At 37.8% G+C, this 18,063-nt stretch overlaps 1 protein-coding gene across 50 annotated transcripts in view; it reads left to right on the top strand.

Annotated features, from left to right (window-relative positions):
* ELAVL2 (ELAV like RNA binding protein 2) overlaps window positions 1-17,745 on the top strand; it is a 159,773-nt gene extending 142,028 nt beyond the window's left edge. For 14 of the 50 annotated variants that reach the window (XM_009456399.4, XM_063787918.1, XM_009456400.4 and 11 more), the window contains 4 exons: window positions 2,809-2,962; window positions 6,259-6,484; window positions 14,361-14,399; window positions 14,960-17,745. In XM_009456399.4, the coding sequence (XP_009454674.1) occupies window positions 2,809-2,962; window positions 6,259-6,484; window positions 14,361-14,399; window positions 14,960-15,290 (750 nt within the window). In that variant the 3' untranslated portion in view covers window positions 15,291-17,745. The remainder of the gene's footprint in view (window positions 1-2,808; window positions 2,963-6,258; window positions 6,485-14,360; window positions 14,400-14,959) is intronic. The other 36 variants (XM_024345604.3, XM_063787920.1, XM_063787927.1 and 33 more) reach the window with 3 other exon arrangements.
* The last annotated feature ends 318 nt before the right edge of the window (window positions 17,746-18,063 follow it).

Genomic DNA, 18,063 nt, shown 5'->3' on the forward strand with positions numbered 1-18,063 from the left:
TAATGGACCCAGGTTTCTCTCTACTTCAATGGGCTGGGCATTTACCTAAATTTTCAGATGCATGTAGAGGTAAATAATATTTATAATGTCACATAGATTAGGCTCTGAAGCTTTTCATGTGGATTAGAAATTATTTAATTATTCCTAATAGCCATATAAAGAAGGTAGAATTGTGGTAATAGGCTTGAAGAACTTAGTTCTAAGTTCACAGAACTGGTTATGAATTAAACCTAGTTTTGAGCCCAGGCACACCGATTAGCTGTTACCTTTAACCACATTTCCACTGCCTCCTGTGACACTTGATCTCATGCAGAGCCTGTCACCTGCTGCTGGTTGCTTCATCAGTCATTGGAAGTTAGCCTCCTTGGAGAATGTGTAGATGCCTGCCCTGGAGCCCATGGGACATGGCTGTTCATAATGGGAGTACTTCAGTCACATGATCTGGAACAGAGTAACAGCTGACTTGTTGGGTGCTCCCTCCTGTGGAAAAAAAAGCCATAGAATCCTAGATAGGGATGCACATCCCAGCTGGTGAGGTTTCACCTTTTCTGGATAATTGAGAATCTTACACGAGAAAAGAAATTAAGTTTTCATTGATTCATATTACTGAATGCATATATAATTCATTGGCCTTGTTTCATCAGTTTATAGCAATCCCAAGATTTGATTCCATCTAAGTTACATTAATCACTTGAAATTGGCCACTTGTTCTTCACTTACATTTAAGTTCCCCAGTCTTCATTGTTCTTAAGTATTTAGGCATAGAGAAAACAAATAGCGTATGAATAGTGATGTATGTTTTCTCCACCACTATTCCAAATTCCTTGTTTCTTCTGTAGGACAGGACAGTGCTAATACAACTTCCAAACATAGCCTTTGGAACAACAGGTATATTTTCACTTGTTAATGAGCAAACGGTTTGAATAAAGAAGAGTATTAAATGTTAACACCATTGGGGCAGGGGTGTGAAAGATAACGAGGTCTTTATAAAGTAGTATAAAATGTGGCTTATATTTTTTTCTGGAAAGCCAAGAAAAAGTGGCAACAGAGAGCTGTGGGCACAATTCAGATTATGGGGGAAATGTTTGGTGCTTCATACTAAAAGTTATTTAAGTATTAGTGTAAATTGGGAAAGTTTGTTGTTAACTGGATTAAAGGTGGGTACCAATAATAAAATGAGCAGGCAGTAGTTATCACTTTACCTCAGCAAATCAATCCCAGACACATTGACCATTTTTAGTAATAATCTGAGGATGGCGTATATTGTGAAATTTCTGTCCCTTGAAGTAGGCTAGTCCAGAATATTACAGCTAAACCAAAGGGAATGCGATCAGGAATAGCTCATGAGACTAAATGTTGGCAAAGATAGGTTATAGGCAGAGAGTCATCAATTACAATTGGGGCAGGAGATCTGGATGACTTGAACTGACCCTTAAATGCTCTGGTTCAGTAAGCCGTTGTGGATCTGCATGATCAATGGGGTATTATTGGATGGGCTTTACTCACCAAATGTGTTAGCATCTATCACATGTCAGGCACTCACTAGGCATTGAGGATACAGTGATGACCAAGAATGATGTGGTTTCTTCCCTCACAGAGTTTACATGAGGAATGATGATTATAAACAAATACATGCAGACCTATTTTGTCTTTCGTCCTTGTGGGATTTTGTATACCGTATCTCCAAGACATGAAACTTTTTGAAAGTACATACAGTGGCAGGCAAAGTTAATTATAGGGACTTAAGACCTTTTGAAAATCAAGGTTAAAAAGACCTGTGGATGAGAAGACAACAGACAAAGGATAATGAGGGCTTGTTCACACATTCAAATTTCTGGGAATTTATGGACAATCATACAGCATATATCAAAAGAGTGTACTTACTGATAAGGGTGAATTTTTTTTTAGAAATGTAGCACTACCACCCACACAGATGTGAGAGGCTAGAAAACAAAAATGTCTCCATGAATTTGGAATCTTTAAGCTTAGAATGACTGGGCCTAAATCCCTATTCTAGAGCAGGTGTTCCCAACCCCTGGCCATGGACCCATACCAGTCCGTGGCCTATTAGGAACCAGTGCACACAGCCAGAGGTGAGCAGCAGGTGAGCCAGCATTATTGCCCAAGCTCCACCTCCTGTCAGATTAGCTGCAGCATTAGATTCTCATCAGGGCACAAACCCTATTTTGAACTGCACATGCAAGGAATCTAGATTGTGCGGTTTTTATGAGAATCTAATGCATCCCCCACCATGGTCCATGGAAAAATTGTCTTCCACAAAACCAGTCCCTGGTACCAAAAAGGTTGGGGACCACTGCTCTAGGGGATTGGCCCCACAGAAGACAGCCTATTATTGTGAACAGTACTGTGCTGCATGCACCACTGGTCTGTTTTAAGAACTTTAAATTTTAGTGAATTAAAACTGGACTAAAGGTGGGTACCAATGATAAAATGAGCAGGCAGTTGTTAAATCACTATACCTCTGCAAATTGATCCCAGACCCATTGACCATTTTTAGTAATAATCTGGAGGATGGGATATATTGTGAAATTTCTGTCCCTTGCAGTAGGCTAGTCCAGCATATTACAGATACTCTTCCCTGTCCACCTAGGGGAGAGGGAATGGGAATACTACTACCCATTTGTCTAGAATTTTCCTGGAAATGAATAAAGCAGTTAGCACCTGACTTGCTTGAACTTCAGTGTTCTATGCTGTTCATGGGAAAGTTACCGAGGCAGTTTTTGAGTTTCTAAAGGGAGGTGGGTGAGTGAGCGTGCATGTACATTTAATTTTATTTTCCTTTTCCAGGTTTCCTATGCTCGCCCAAGTTCAGCTTCTATCAGAGATGCAAATTTATATGTCAGCGGACTTCCAAAAACAATGACCCAGAAGGAGTTGGAACAGCTTTTTTCACAATATGGACGCATTATTACTTCTCGTATTCTTGTCGACCAGGTCACTGGTAAGTAGACAGCCACTCTGGACAGTCTTTCCCTGTCTCTGACTAGCAGATTGTGAAATATTCTGTCTTTCCATGTAGCAGTCTTGCTTCTAGAACATATCAAAGGTATATGTGGGCCAGAAAATGCAATTTTCTGCTGGAATTGTTCATAAATATGCATGGATAAGAATAGATTGTGGAGTATAGTGAGCGTGCTTGAGTCATTTCCACCCTGAAGGTGCAGGATTGAAGCCTGTTTCATGGCTTGTAATAAATTTGTAGATGCTATAATCTTCATTTCCAAGCCACTGTGTGATAAAAGCCCCCATCCTGCTTATAAAGTACTAATAAACAACCTTTCTTTTGTCAAAAAGCGAAGTTTAATGCAGCGGTATGCAGCTAGTTCTCCAAGGGAGGATTACACTACATCCACACTGGTAATTGCTGTTCAGGCTGTTTTCCAGGTTCATGCTGTGCTGTATGGGCCTATGTAAGAGTTTGAAATTTTGAATGTTAAAAATTTATTTTATTCCTAATATCACTGTTAGCCCAACTGAAATGGGAAGACTAAAATGTTCATTAAAACTCCTGAATGTAAGGGAGTTGTTCTGCCAAATCTTAGTTTAAAAAGCTATAGCAATATAGATTTGATTATGAATTTTAAAAATAAAATACAGATACAATTTTCTATTATAAAAGCAATACTTGGCCAGGCACAGTGGCTCATGCCTATAATCCAAGCACTTTGGGAGGCCAAGGTGGGCGGATCACCTGAGGTTGGGAGTTCAAGACCATCCTGACCAACATAGAGAAGCCCCATCTCTACTAAAAATACAAAATTAGCTGGGTGTGATGGCGCATGCCTGTAATCCCAGGTACTCAGGAGGCTGAGGCGGGAGAATCACTTGAACCCCAGAGGCGGAGGTCACGGTGAGCTGAGATCATGCCATTGCACTCCAGCCTGGGCAATGGGCAACAAGAGCAAAACTCCATTTCAAAAAATAAGTAAAAAATAAAATGAGAGCAATACTTGTTCTTTAGGAAACAGTTAAAAAATAGAGAAACATTGTGAGGAGGAAATATTAGCTGTAGTACCATAGACTGAAGCAGCCACATGAAGATTTGTGAGGTTGTTTTTGTTTGTTTTTTTAAGGTAGCTTTTCTCCTCACTGTTTGTTTCTCTCCCCTCCACCCACATAATAATAATACCTTGGAGGCATGTTGTATATTACAATGTCTAATTCTTTTAAAGCAGTGACTTCAGAAGAAAATTGAGCCAGATTTTTCATTCATCACGTGAAGATCCATTTAGTTGATCTGAATCTAATCACAGGAGCCCATATTACCTGCCTCTGTGTTGTTAATTGGCTTCATAGGAAGCACCACCTTTAGAGTTCTGAGTAGAGAGAGCTAGCACTACATGCATGCCTGGGAGAATAGCCTACAGATTTTGCTGTCATGAGACTATTTAGTCAAGTGAGACTATATAAAATACAGCCTCCTTAACTGTGTTAGTTAATTCATAATACTTATACATTGCCACCCTGTGTTGTTATCACATAGACTAATAATGGTGTTAAATAGAAATCCAGGCCTAGAAATAAAGATGAATTTGTTCAAAGCAACAAAAATATTTTTTATTTCATTTGTGCTTTCTAATTCATTCATTCTGAGATCTTGTGAATTGAGAGTAGGTTTCACCTATGACACAAAGTGCGTCTCATCTTTTACCTGCTAGTCCATCACAGGTGGACCTAGCTTGTTTTAGTCAGCGGTTCTCAAGTATGTCCCGCACCTGCAGTATCAGCAGTCTTCTGGAACCCTGCTAAAAATGCAAATTCTTGGGCTTCATTCAGAACCTACTGAATAAATCTCTGAGGGTGAGCCACAGGTTGTTCTTACGTATGCTTAAGTAGGAGGACCACTGATTTAGGTGACTCTAGCTGTGTAGAGGCTGTTTTTTTTTTTTTTGCTAATCTGATGCTTTTCTAATGGAACAGCTAAATTCTAGAGGTTATTAATTCTTAATAGGCTCTAGTAGATAAGTGAAAGGATTTGCTATCATTTCACTATTTATTCTTCATACTTAAGACTTTCAAAGTGAACTTACTCAATTTACCTGAAATGAAAAATGAAACCCTGCAATTTTCTTATTCAGCCATCAGGTGGTAATAATGTGCAATGCATGCTCTTTAAATAGAAAAGGTAAAGTGATAGGGGCTGTCTTAGATACGCATATGTGGAAAAAATGCTTTATCTACATTAGAAAATTCTTAGTCATTGACCTTACACAGTATTAATTTTAAAGCAAGTAGACCTTCTTTCTTTTTTTTTTTTAAGCTCCTCCAAGTATGATGGTCCAGTGCTCATTTACTTGCCAAAAAAAATTTCCCTGCCACTGCTTATCTCATGATGACCAGCTGTGGCCACCCCACTAGCCTGTTCACGCTAATTAAATGGAATAAGCTGGGTTTCCCTCTACAATTTTTCATAACCTGGAAAGGTTCTTGGCTATCCTTTCCCATTTGTGTCTTTCACACTGGGGAGAATGTGGGGCAGGGAGTGATCTTCTGTAGTCAGGAGTGATGCTGCTGAGGTCAGAAAGCTTTGATGCTTTACTTCTAGAAATTTATTTATTTTTAAAATCTACGTCTTTTCTTTTTCTCCATATAATGTTTTTCTGTAATAAAATATAGCTAGTCAGAAGCACAAGAGAGCTTCAGAGAACTGGAAGAGCATTTTCAGGCATTTTTTTCCTAAAGGACCTGTATCCTATGCAATATTATTAAGCTGAATATATTATTTAAAATTTCAACCGAAATGTCTTTCTACCACAGTGTATGTATTTTTAGCATAGCTTTGTAGCATTTTTAGCAAATTCTTCTTTCTGTTCTCCTTGTTTCAAGGACAGGAACTACTGTGTCCCTCATTTCTGAGCTGCTTATCCAATAGCACAATTTGAAAAATGGAACTCCGGTACACTGTTGACATTAAAAGAGTGTACGGGAGGGAGGTGGGAGAGAGAGAAAACATGGACATGCTTGTGTTTTCTTGTCTTAGCTGATTGGAATGCATGTGATAATGGGTACTCAGATTATGTAAGTGACACGAATATTTCTAAAAATGCAAAATTGTGATTCTAAACTGAATGGCTAGTAAGTAAAGGGGAAAGTTTCCTCCTGGTGTGATTTTGTGGGAAATGTTACATGTAGGTGAAAACATGTTCTTGAGAAGGAAAAATTAATGTGTCCTTTCTTCTCTCCTTCCCTTCTCCTTCTGTTCCCTCTTTTCCAAATCTTTACTCAAATCTACCATAGGCATATCAAGGGGTGTAGGGTTTATTCGATTTGACAAGCGAATTGAGGCAGAAGAAGCTATCAAAGGCCTAAATGGCCAGAAACCTCCCGGTGCCACGGAGCCAATCACTGTAAAGTTTGCTAATAACCCAAGCCAAAAAACCAATCAGGCCATCCTTTCCCAGCTGTACCAGTCTCCAAACAGAAGGTATCCAGGACCGCTAGCTCAGCAGGCACAGCGTTTTAGGTAAGTCTGGTTTGGTTCTTGTGCCCAGCTACTAAACTGAAAGAGAATACTCAGGTTTACTGTCCAGTACTTTTATTGACAGGATCTCTGGTTTGCTTTTGTCAGTGTTGGTGGTTTTATTACTATTAATTTTTCATCTCCATGGGCACAGAGAGAATCTACTTGAGGAATAGTGTCTTTTGCTAATATTGAAGGTGGGGACCAAAGGACAGTAACCTACAGCAGTGATTCTTAACCAAGGGTGATTTTTGCCTCCCAGGGAACATTTGGCAATGTCTAGCGGTATTCATGTTGGCACAACTTGTGGGGGTGCTACTAGCATGTAATGGTAGAGGTCAGGGATGCTGCTAAGCTCCTGCAATGTACAACATAGCCCCAGCAACAGGAAGTTACCCGGTCCAAAGCACCAATAATGCTGTGGTTGAGAAATTCTAATCTGTAGCTTTCTGGGGTTATCTGAATTGTTTCCAGGGCTTCAGATTTCCTTTTTTTTTTTTTTTTCTTAAAGGATTTTATTCTCATGTGTCAATTTTTAGGTCAAGCTGTTTCTGTTACTTCACTTTATAGTATGTGTACCATTAAGGGTATATAACCTATGTGACTACGTGAAGTTTCTACAAATGAGTTCCTCTCTTCCTTTTCAAAATTGTTTACAAACAGGTTGGCAGACTTTCTCTGTACAGTACCAGATAGTAAATATTTAACTTTATGGGTTATGGTCACTGTTGCATCTGTCTTGTTTTTGTTTTTAAACAACCTGTTAAAAATGTAAAAGCCATTCTTAGCTTATAGCCCATACAGCAACAGGTGGGAGGCAGTCTCCATTTGGCCTGTCGGTTGTAATTTACTGACCTCTCTGTAGTTCATAGAATGACCGTGGCTTTAGCCCAAAGAAGACACTATCTCACTGACAGGTGTACATATGCTAACTGTTTAAGTTTTATTCTGATCCTGGGATAACAAACCAGGAGTCATTCAAAAAATCTCTAATCTGTATGTGAGAAGAACAATGACTTTAAGAAGTTAAGCAGAGCAGAGAGTTTTTGGTTTCATAAGCAAGTCATGCAGTTTTTATTTTCCAGGACATTTTTAAATATCCTTTTTGGCCATATGGTATACTATACCCAGAATGCTATCTAACCCCACACTGATTTTTAAAAATTATTTCCAAGTGCATATCAATTTTATTTATTTCATTCATGGGACAGAATAGTTAATTACCAAAAATATAATCACAAATATAACCTAATAAGATCAGGAGTTATGTTTTCTAGCTTAAATCTATGCATTTATTTTTTTCATTGGAATATTTGCAGTGCTGAAGAGAGTGGAGATAAAATCAGTTAAAATAGCTCCTTTTAAAAAAATACTAAATTATGTTGCTTGAGATATGAGAAGGAAATTTGTTATGAATGCCACATTAAATTTCAACTTAAGTTGGCCTTTGCTGTGGGAGAAGAGGTGGTACTGTCAAAAGCATTGAGCCTTGTACTTCATGCTCTGCTGTGAGGAAAAGGCATTGGTATTTAAAAAAAAAAAAAAAAAAAAAACCTTTGCCACCTTTGACTTCCCATGGTAGTGGTGATCAGACTAGTGTGGGAGATGCGTGGGGCTGCCTGATGCTTGCCTTTGTGGAGAAAGAAGTCTCACAAAGAAAGCCCTTTTTCAGCTCTGCACATAGGTTTCCTCTGTGACATCTTAAGTGAATAATATATGTATAAATATACTTTTTTAAATTGCAAACGTAGGATGAACAAGCCTGAAGGAATTTTACAGGTATTTCCTAGGCAGCTTGTCCAGTTAATTTCAGAGCTCTTTGGGGCCTTGAAAATGATCTCGAGTTTAGATAGAACAAAGTTCTTCATAATGTATTCGTTGATTTTTAACATTGTGAAGTTATAAAATGTTTGCTGTTAGTGGAAAGCTATATTAGCTACTTTTTTTTTCCAGATTGAAGCAATGGTTTTGTTTGATAGTTATTAAGTAAAACAAAGTTCTTGGAATCAAGATTGAATTCTTAGGAAGATTGAGAAGACAGGATTTGGGAGAGTGCCTGATTATTGAAATGGCAAGGCTTGTAGGTGACTCAGGTGCTAGGTTGTTGATGGGTGTCAGCCCTTAGGTTTACCTAGCCTCCATCCCTGCAGGCTCTGTGCTTTTTATTTTTGGTTGAGTAAAGCTTTACAGGATGTTCTTATGGTCAAATTTAATTATCTTTTTCTGGCCCATTCTGTGTTTTTATCTTTTAGTACCATATGTTATCATTAACTTGAAAATTCTTTTTCCTTCACTCCTATAGAAAGACATTTTGGAAGAAGAGAATAAGAGATTGTCAGTTGTAAGGGAAACTTGGTTTCAGAAAATGGGAGAAATTGTTATTCTCTCTTCAGATTTTTAACTGTTGTCCCATTCACCCCATTTCTCATTCCTCCCATGATCCCTGTCCAGATAATAAAATATGAACAAGTTAGTGTGCTCAGAGATAGTGTTTGATCTAGATTGGGTGTGTTGGAAGAAATCAGATTTCAGGTTTAACCTGATGTTTGATGCTTTTCTTTAATACAGTATATTGAACTTGGTTGTCATTATCTTGATTTCCGCCCCACTCCCCCTTCTTCTTTCACCTGATAAAGAAACTTGAATTAAGGGCTTGCTTGTTTTGTTGGTATTTTGCTGTTTTCTGTAGTTCCAGTCTAAATCATCACACAGATCTATTTAGTCCCTGATATTTGTGTTTTAATGCTCTTGCCTTGAGTTTTTGTCACCTTTCAGCAGATATGTAGAAAATTTCTCACTGTATTTTTATGTTCTCATAGTACCTTGGGAGTTGAGAGAGATTGAGCAATAAAAGTTATATGTATTATAGTCAAGAATACTTTTAATAATCATAAAGTATGAGCCATATCTTTTATGGTCAAAAAACTTAAAAATCCATGTAATAAGGGTTAAGTTTAAAGGTGGGTTTGTGAGGTTTATGGCTTAGTCAACCTATGTGAATAATTAGAGAATTATTGTAATATGAGCACTGCTGGTCTAATACGCTTATTTAATTGACTGCAGTTTTCAAAATAGGACAAGCCTTATTTATGTGGATGGATGGTGTAATTCAAGCCCCTTAAGTATATTCTTGGGACATGATATCAGAATTAAACTTTAAGCCAAATTTTTTCATGTTCTTTTCTGTGAAACAGCTTTAATTTTATTGAATATGATCTAGTGTAATGACCTGTGTGCCTGCTTCTATGAGCCTTTATGCATTTTTTAAAAAGCCTTTTAAATCAGCACTTGAGTTGCCTTTAAGGCATGACGTACTGGTTGCATTATCACAATTTCCTTTTGGAAGAAACCGGTATCAATCCCCTTGAATACTTTTCCTCTTTCTTAGAGGACAGATGATACCATCTAATTGAATAAGGCAGTAAGGCAGTAAGAAGATGATCTTGTTGTGGATAATTTCCAAGCAGTTCTTGGTTGGCGCTTTGGAGAGATTTTGATAATCATTATTTGTGGGATTCCGAGTATATTTTCTTACCCATCAATAACTTATCTTCCTATTTTTATTTCTGACTTTAATCGGGTTCACATTTCCCCTTACTTACATGTAGGCCTTCCCATAGTCCATCAGCTAATTTTTTTAGAAATTAGGCAGGTACTTTATTTTCATTTTCTACTTATAAACACCTAGCTTTAAAATAGGAATGATCTGATACATGGTTCTGTTCAAAATTTTGACAGGTTATAATTGGAGCTTTGGTCCTGTTGATAGAAAAATGTTTATACACATCTCTCTCCTATGTGCGTTTTTCATAAATTACATATGTACATGGGCGTGTGCTATTCATTAAATTATAAACTCTAATCAAACATAAAAAAGGATAAAGATGAGACAATCTATATTAAATGTCTTGCTAATTACTATACTGGTTGGCTTCATTTTCCATGTACCTAATATCTTAATAAATGTCTTTTAAAGCAAGACCATAAAATAATTTCAGATACCTCATCTGACTTCATGTGATGCATGTTGGATTATCTTGTGTCTAACCTTATAATGTAGCTTGTACTAAGAGTAGGAGAAATAATCGGCTCTCCCTTTCCTTATTTACTTGTATTTCCCTTACTGGTACCATTCTTTACTCTGATTTATATTTGTAGTAATCTTTTTTTAAGTTACTTTTTCTTTAAATGGAGGTCATTTTAATTAAAGCAGGTTATCCAGTCTAATCCTCCATATCTGCTTGCTGTGTTATTTGTAAAATGGATTTTGTTCAGGCTAAAGAGCAGGGGAGAGTGCCACTCACCACCTCTCCCCTTCGATGATTGCTCAGTCTTCCCCCAGGGAGGCAGGTGATACACAGGACTGAGAAGGTACTGGGTTCAGTGCATCTATTAAATATAAGTAAAAAATACTTTATTTTAAATACATATTTATTTTATATTTTATTTTAAATATATATTTAATGGATACTTTAATATTTACCTTCCATATGTACTACATTATCATCCACACCCCTCCCTGAGATATTCTGGAGGCAGCTAGCTTGCTCTCCATTTAAAAATTGACTTCCATTTATAAATGACCATAAATAAAAGATGGCTGGGCGTGGTGGCTCACTCCTGTAATCCCAGCACTTTGGGAGGCCAAGGCGGGTGGATCACGAGGTCAGGAGATCGAGACCATCATGGCTAAATGGTGAAACCCCGTCTCTACTAAAAATACAAAAAAAATTAGCCGGACGTGTTGGTTGGGTGCCTGTAGTCCCAGCTACTCGAGAGGCTGGGGCCAGAGAATGGTGTGAACCCGGGAGGCAGAGTTTGCAGTGGGCCGAGATCACGCCCCTGCACTCCAGCCTGGGTGACAGAGCGAGACTTCATCTCAAAAATAAATAAATAAAATAAAAAGATGTCCTTGAGCAGTGGACAGACCCAGCAGACATATTTCTAGGGGCTTGTTGTAGTAGTCCTTGTGTTTGAGCTGCTGCACTATTTTCTCTTACAACTGCCTGTGTTACAGTTTGCCAACTGCTACTGGATTTGGAGTGAATGGTGCCCATGTAGAGCACCCGCTGCCTTTTCTGAGCTCCCATGGGAAACATGAATGTATGGCACCGAGAAAGCTAGGAAATACTTGTGGGCTCAGATGCATACAGTCAGGGGGCTTCAGCAGTGCCTGGGCACTGTTTTCTAGGTTCCGTGCTTCTCCCTACACTCGTTGGTGATGGAGGAGAAGAAAGATTAGAGTGGATAACTTGGCTTAGTTCCAAAGGACCAATTTTTTTCTAAAATGAGAGAGAAGTGAAGCAATCAGTGAAGATCATGGTATCATGTAAAACTTCACAGATAGGGTAAAAAAGATGCCCTATCATAATTTGGAGGGTCCTCGGAGATCCTGTTATAAAAAATTCGAAACCTCCTGTCTGGGGATGCCAGAGATGGAAGTGAGGGAGATGGAGGATGGAAAACGAAATGTTTCTCCCTCATTGCATGTACAGTCATGCATCACATAACGTTTCAGTTAATCACATGTACGACCGTGGTGCCATAATATAGTAGACTGCAAAAAATTCCTATTGTCTAGTGATATCATAGTCATCCTAATATTGTGCAATGCATTACCTTTTCTATGTTTAGATATGGTTAAATACACAATACTTAGCATTGTGTTAGAATTACCTACAGTATTCAGTACAGTGACATGTTATACAGGTTTGTAGACTGGGAGCCATAGCCCATACCATATAACTAGGTGTGTGGTAGGCTATTACCATCTAGGTTTGTATAAGTGCATTCTATGATCGTACAGCAACGAGATCACCTAGTGACACATTTTCAGAACATATCCCCATTGTTAAAAAAGGCCTGACGGTAATTCACTTCAGGGGCAGATTTGGTTTCTACCCTGTTTGAAAATTCTGAAAACTCATCTGTCTCTGGGCGTATGCTTGGTGTCCTGAGTGGGTGGTAGCAAAGCATGACCTGTCCCTACATGGATGCAATTAATGGGCATAGACGGTGTAACTTTTGAGTGAATTGATAAGGTGCCTCTGCATTCTGGGTCTTCTAGCACTTTGGTTGGAGACCTCAATATGCGGTTCTCTTCTACAGGTAGCATATGCCAAATGCATTCTGTGTTGATCATTCCAGCAATTTGATAAAATTGTATTGTTACTTTATGATTGGTGATGCTAATATGTGTTTGTCTTTATTGCTGGTATTTGTGATCCTTATTCTTGACTATAAAGGCATGGCATCTTTGACTGTACTCACCTCTGCAAAAAATAAAACCCCACATCTTTTTACTTATGTGCAGACAAGGTCATCCAACCAATCCTCTTACTAGTTTTCATTCTGGACTAAGTTGACCATAATTTTGGTAACCTCATTGTCTTTATTTGGTCATCACATATTTATTATAAACTATCAGTGACCCTGGCTTGTGCTCAGTGGTGCAATGAGAGGGTGGTGGGTCAAGGCACGCACACACACACACGGAACACGCACACAGAGACACACTCACACACGAAGATCTTTTGTCATTGTGGTCTGTTCTGTTTCCTTACACTTTGCATAAGCTCAGTTCTTTTCATCTTTACAAAACAAAATTTTCAGTGGAGACTGAGGGCAGGGATGTGGGAGGCTATATATTTCCCCATTCTGAAAGACCAGATGAGATGTGTTTTGGCTTTTACAAAACTAAAAGGTGTTGCTTTTGCATGTATACTTTAGCGTGACTTGATGCCACAGGTTAGGTGATAAGGCTGAGACTTTTCAAACTTACCTCTCACGGGTGTTAAAGAAAAAATTCTCACCCCCACCCCCAGTCCCGGAGGGACAACCCTCGGATGTCTTTGGAGAGTGCTGAGCATTGTAGCAGTTGAGGGTGGTTGTGGGCTATGTATTAAGTTATGCCTCCTCCTCAGAACACATAATTAGTTGGTAAGCACTGTGGAAATTTGGGACATTAGAGTGGTGTTTTGAAACTGATAAAGAAGAGTCAAATGCTGTAAAACTAATATTTGATATAGGAAAAAGGTAGAAGGTTTTAAAGAGTACTTACACCTCCACCCCCACCCCTATTTACTTTCTGTAAACATTTTAAGTGAGGCTCAGATTGGCTTGTTTTGTTTCCTACCTGGCCTTTGAAAACTGAGTAGGATGACACTTCCTGTAGCATAATTTGAATACAGCATCCAGATCAGGATCTGAACTCTTGGCTTTGTTGCACACTGGAGTGATGGATTTTTCTTTTTTCCTTCTCTAGACCTCAGCTGAGCACATTTGAGAAATGGGAGGGTTAGCTTGGGTTGTCCATAAGGTTTTTTCTACCTGTAATTATACCTCCTTGATTCTAAAAGATGAAAGCCCTTCAAAGTTGGGAAATGAAAGGAAAATGTATAGAATTCTGTAACCTGCAGAGTTTGAGTATCAATGCCATAATTTACTAGCCCTGTGGTCTTGAGCAAGCCACTTAAACCCTGTGTGCCTTAGGTATCTGCAGGCACCAACAGAGTTGTGAAAATCAAAAGTAGTATAAAGAACATGTAGCTATACATTGATCACTTTGAAGCTACCTGATGAGAACCCTAAAGTTAACTATCCCAGAGCTTTCGCACTTCCTCTCTGAAAGGTATCCTCAGATGACCGTCACTGTGTCCCATGTACTGACCCTTGTAGAGAGAAACCATTCATTGGAAGAACTGTCCTGTGGCAGTCGGTGCCCATTAGCTTAAAAACGTAAAAAGACCCAGCATTCTGAGTCTTCACATATAATCAGTGTACAGATATCCCCTCGGAAGATGGCAGTAATGAGCCCAACTTTCTTGAACATCAAGGGGAAAAATTAAAAACTGAAGTTTGCTAAATGTGTGTTTTGCAGGTTGGACAATCTGCTCAATATGGCTTATGGAGTAAAGAGGTAATGATAGAGGTTCATGATACTCATAATCCCTTTCCACAGTTGATTGGTTTCTTTGATTTTGGGAGTGCTATTCACACCCCTCATAAGTTTTTGTTGGGTTTTATTTTGCATGTGCAACCTAATGAAAAGCTGCTCTTTGAAGCACAATTGACTCAAGAAATTTTTATACCACCGGATGCCACCTGGTCTTTTAAAAACCCATCATTTGTTTCGTATTGCGTTACGACGTTACAGCATGTTTACGTATGTGTTGATCCCTTCCCCTGCCAATCCTGCTTAATTCATGAAGCCAGTTCTAAATATATTTCTTTGCTATTGTGGATGATATTTAGTACAGTGAATAATGGTCATTTCATAACTTATTAATATCTCAGTAGTCTAGCATGTCACTGCAAAGCCACACACAGACCTTGGTCAAAACATGAAATAGTTGATATATTTGTTGGGGGAGGAGAGTTACTAAAATTCTTGGGGATGGAAAAGGTATAAGTTCATTACTGTAACCAACCTCTGTTTTTATTTTTTGTGTGTATGTGTGTATTTCCTATTCTGTTTAGCAGGTTTTCTCCAATGACCATTGACGGAATGACCAGTTTGGCTGGAATTAATATCCCTGGGCACCCTGGAACGGGGTGGTGTATATTTGTGTACAACCTGGCTCCTGACGCAGATGAGAGTATCCTGTGGCAAATGTTTGGGCCTTTTGGAGCTGTCACCAATGTGAAGGTCATCCGTGACTTTAACACCAATAAATGCAAAGGTTTTGGATTTGTGACTATGACAAACTATGATGAGGCTGCCATGGCGATAGCTAGCCTCAATGGATACCGTCTGGGAGACAGAGTACTGCAGGTCTCCTTTAAGACAAACAAAACGCACAAAGCCTAATGAGCTCTTGTCCTCAGTCCATTTATATATGAAAACTATACAACAAAGGCAAGTTAAGAGAAACTTTATACATTAGTAAATGTCTTTGTAAGTCAGTGTTGAGATGGGGATAAAACGACTACTTAGCATCCTAAGAAATATGTGAGATTTTTTATTGCTAGTATTTGAATTAAAACTTCTTAAATATCTTTTATGTTTGAATATGGACAAGAGGTACAGGGTTTTTACCTGTCACATTGCATTCTATTGCCTTCTTTGAAGAAGGTGGACCTTTTAAAGTGTTTCAGCTAAGGGAAGACATTTCTTTTCTTTTTACATAACTGCCTTGAACCTGTGAGTAAATATTGAGGCTTTGTGTTGTAATTCTTCAGTTGGTTGTGTCTTTTTTTTCCCCCCTTTTTTTCCTTTTTCTGATTAGCTTTGTGTTTGGTTTACATTTAAAGCATTGCTGTTATGTCTGTTTAAGAAAAGTATTTTGAAGTTTACATTTTTATTTATGAAGTTTAAAACAGTATTTATTTTGTAATTATGATTTGGGTTGGGGAAGGGGGGGCTACATTATAAACGCTTATTGTAAGAATACTGGAGAACTTTTCGTAAAGCAGTACCTTGCCAAAGAGATAAGAGCCTCTTTGATGTGGGTTTAAAAAAAGCATCTATTTTTATAAAAAAGAAAATTTGGAGAAACTTTTTACTGGTCCTGGAACAAATATTTTGACTTGAATACTTTGAGAAATCTCTTCATATGACACCTAGTGAGCTTTTAAAATTTACCAGGAAATTTGCAGCGGTTGGAAAATTTAGAAAGATTTATGGTGTAGAAAATACTTTTGAGATCTTTGTATGAAAGGAGTAGAATCAATGGGGGGAAACACTGCTGGTTTCATTTTTGTAATCACCAGTGGAGCGTCTGATCATCCTGGTTATTATGTGATAGGTGGCTCACATTGATTTGTGATTTTGAAACAAATAAAAAAAATTTACAAAAGAATATATAAGAGCAGGCAAGAAATTTAAATTACCGAGAGATGGGGGAAAAAATCTGTTCTTCCTAAAGAAATCCCTTCAGATAGAGCTCATGGTGTTTAGTGATGTACTTGCAGTATTGTTTGAAGAATTGTTTTGTCTTAAGGAAAAAAGACGTTGCACATGATTTGTACTGCAGCAAATCAGCAAAAGTGATCTGAGTTGGATATATTTGAAGGTATTTTGAAAGTTACGTTCAAGGCTAACACCTGAGCTTTGTGTAATGTAAATAAGACCTTGTGTTTATGAACCTTTCAGCTAATTTAATTTTTTTTCCCTTACATGCCAAGTGATGTTCAGGTTTTGAATGTTTTTGTATCAGTTTTTTCCTTTGTAAATGGCATTAACATTGTTACTTGAGGTCTTGCTTAATCACTTTTGTTGTCCTGAGGACTTGAATTTACAGTGCATCAGATTTGTTGCAAATTTTGTCTGTAGATAGTCTAGCTTCAGCTGTTTATGGTGATGCTACATTTTTGTTTATAAATATGTTTGTGGTATAAAAAAATGAGTATAACCATAGGTTTTGAACAAATTTCCTTACATTTTTCATACAAAAATCATAAATATCTGTATGCTATTGAAATTTAACTTTGTATGATGCTTAAAAACCACTATTTGGGGAAATAATAAAATAAGTCTTTACCATGTATGAAAGAAATTTTAAAAAATACAAAATATTTTCTGATTAGCATCTAGCTTATAATAAATTTTCAAAAAAGCTGAAGGCAAAAATGCCTTCATCAGGATGCACTGAGAACTATATAGTTACGTCCTGCTTTTTGTATAAACTGAGATGCTCACATGCTTCCCCTTAGAACAGGCAATGTGCTATGCATAACATAGTTGTACATTATCTTTGCGGTTGCTTTGAGTTTTATTTTTTATTATTTAAAATTGTAGTTATAAAATTTTTCAGTATAGTACAGTACATATACTGTGAGGCGCGTGCTAAAGTGAATAAGCGAGTTTTCATGCTGACCCACTCAATGCTATTCAGAAATCAATTGGCTTAGCACTTTCTCATATCCTTAGGTGCATTTAGATTGTCAGAGTTAACCTTCTGCGTTTAAAAAAAGAAAAACACTAAAAAATAAAATACATGTATATACTTAAAAAACAATAATAAGGTTTCCCTCAAGGGAAAACAGCAGCTACATGCTTCTTTCCTATACTACTGTAGCAAACCAAGGCATTGATGAGAGGGCATGCAAATTGTGCTTCACTTTACAGTGTTTATCAGAGCACTTAATAAAATGTAAGGCTGGTATTTATTTGAAGTTGTACAGTATGACTTAATTCACATCTGTTGGAATAGAAAATATATTCTGTTGAGTATTTAAGAGGCTGTACATGTTTTCTTTTGTGTTTGGATTCTTTGTACTTTTTCATGTTCAGTACATCAATAAACAAAGTTGAAGGGAAAGAACAGTGTGGTGAGTAGGTCTTTATACACAATTCGGGGGCACCTGTGCTCAGTCTAATAAGCAGACTTGCTTTCTTGAATTAAAAGAAGTTCCCTGAGAGTTTTAGTGGAAAGCAGTGTTACCTCTTAGAATTCCAAAAGGCAAGTTAATTGAAGTAGAACGTGCAAAAAATTTTTGGACTGAATGACACCTTCTGATTAGTTTTCAAATACTGCTAAATGAGTAATTCTCACAGGAGAACATACTCTCATTTGCTAGTTGTAAAGTTTGGGAAATTGGATATCGACACCATTTTATGGCTGGGATTCAACCTTCAGCTT

This window comes from Pan troglodytes, chromosome 11 (assembly GCF_028858775.2).
Source record: "Pan troglodytes isolate AG18354 chromosome 11, NHGRI_mPanTro3-v2.0_pri, whole genome shotgun sequence".
Classification (NCBI taxonomy): domain Eukaryota; kingdom Metazoa; phylum Chordata; class Mammalia; order Primates; family Hominidae; genus Pan; species Pan troglodytes.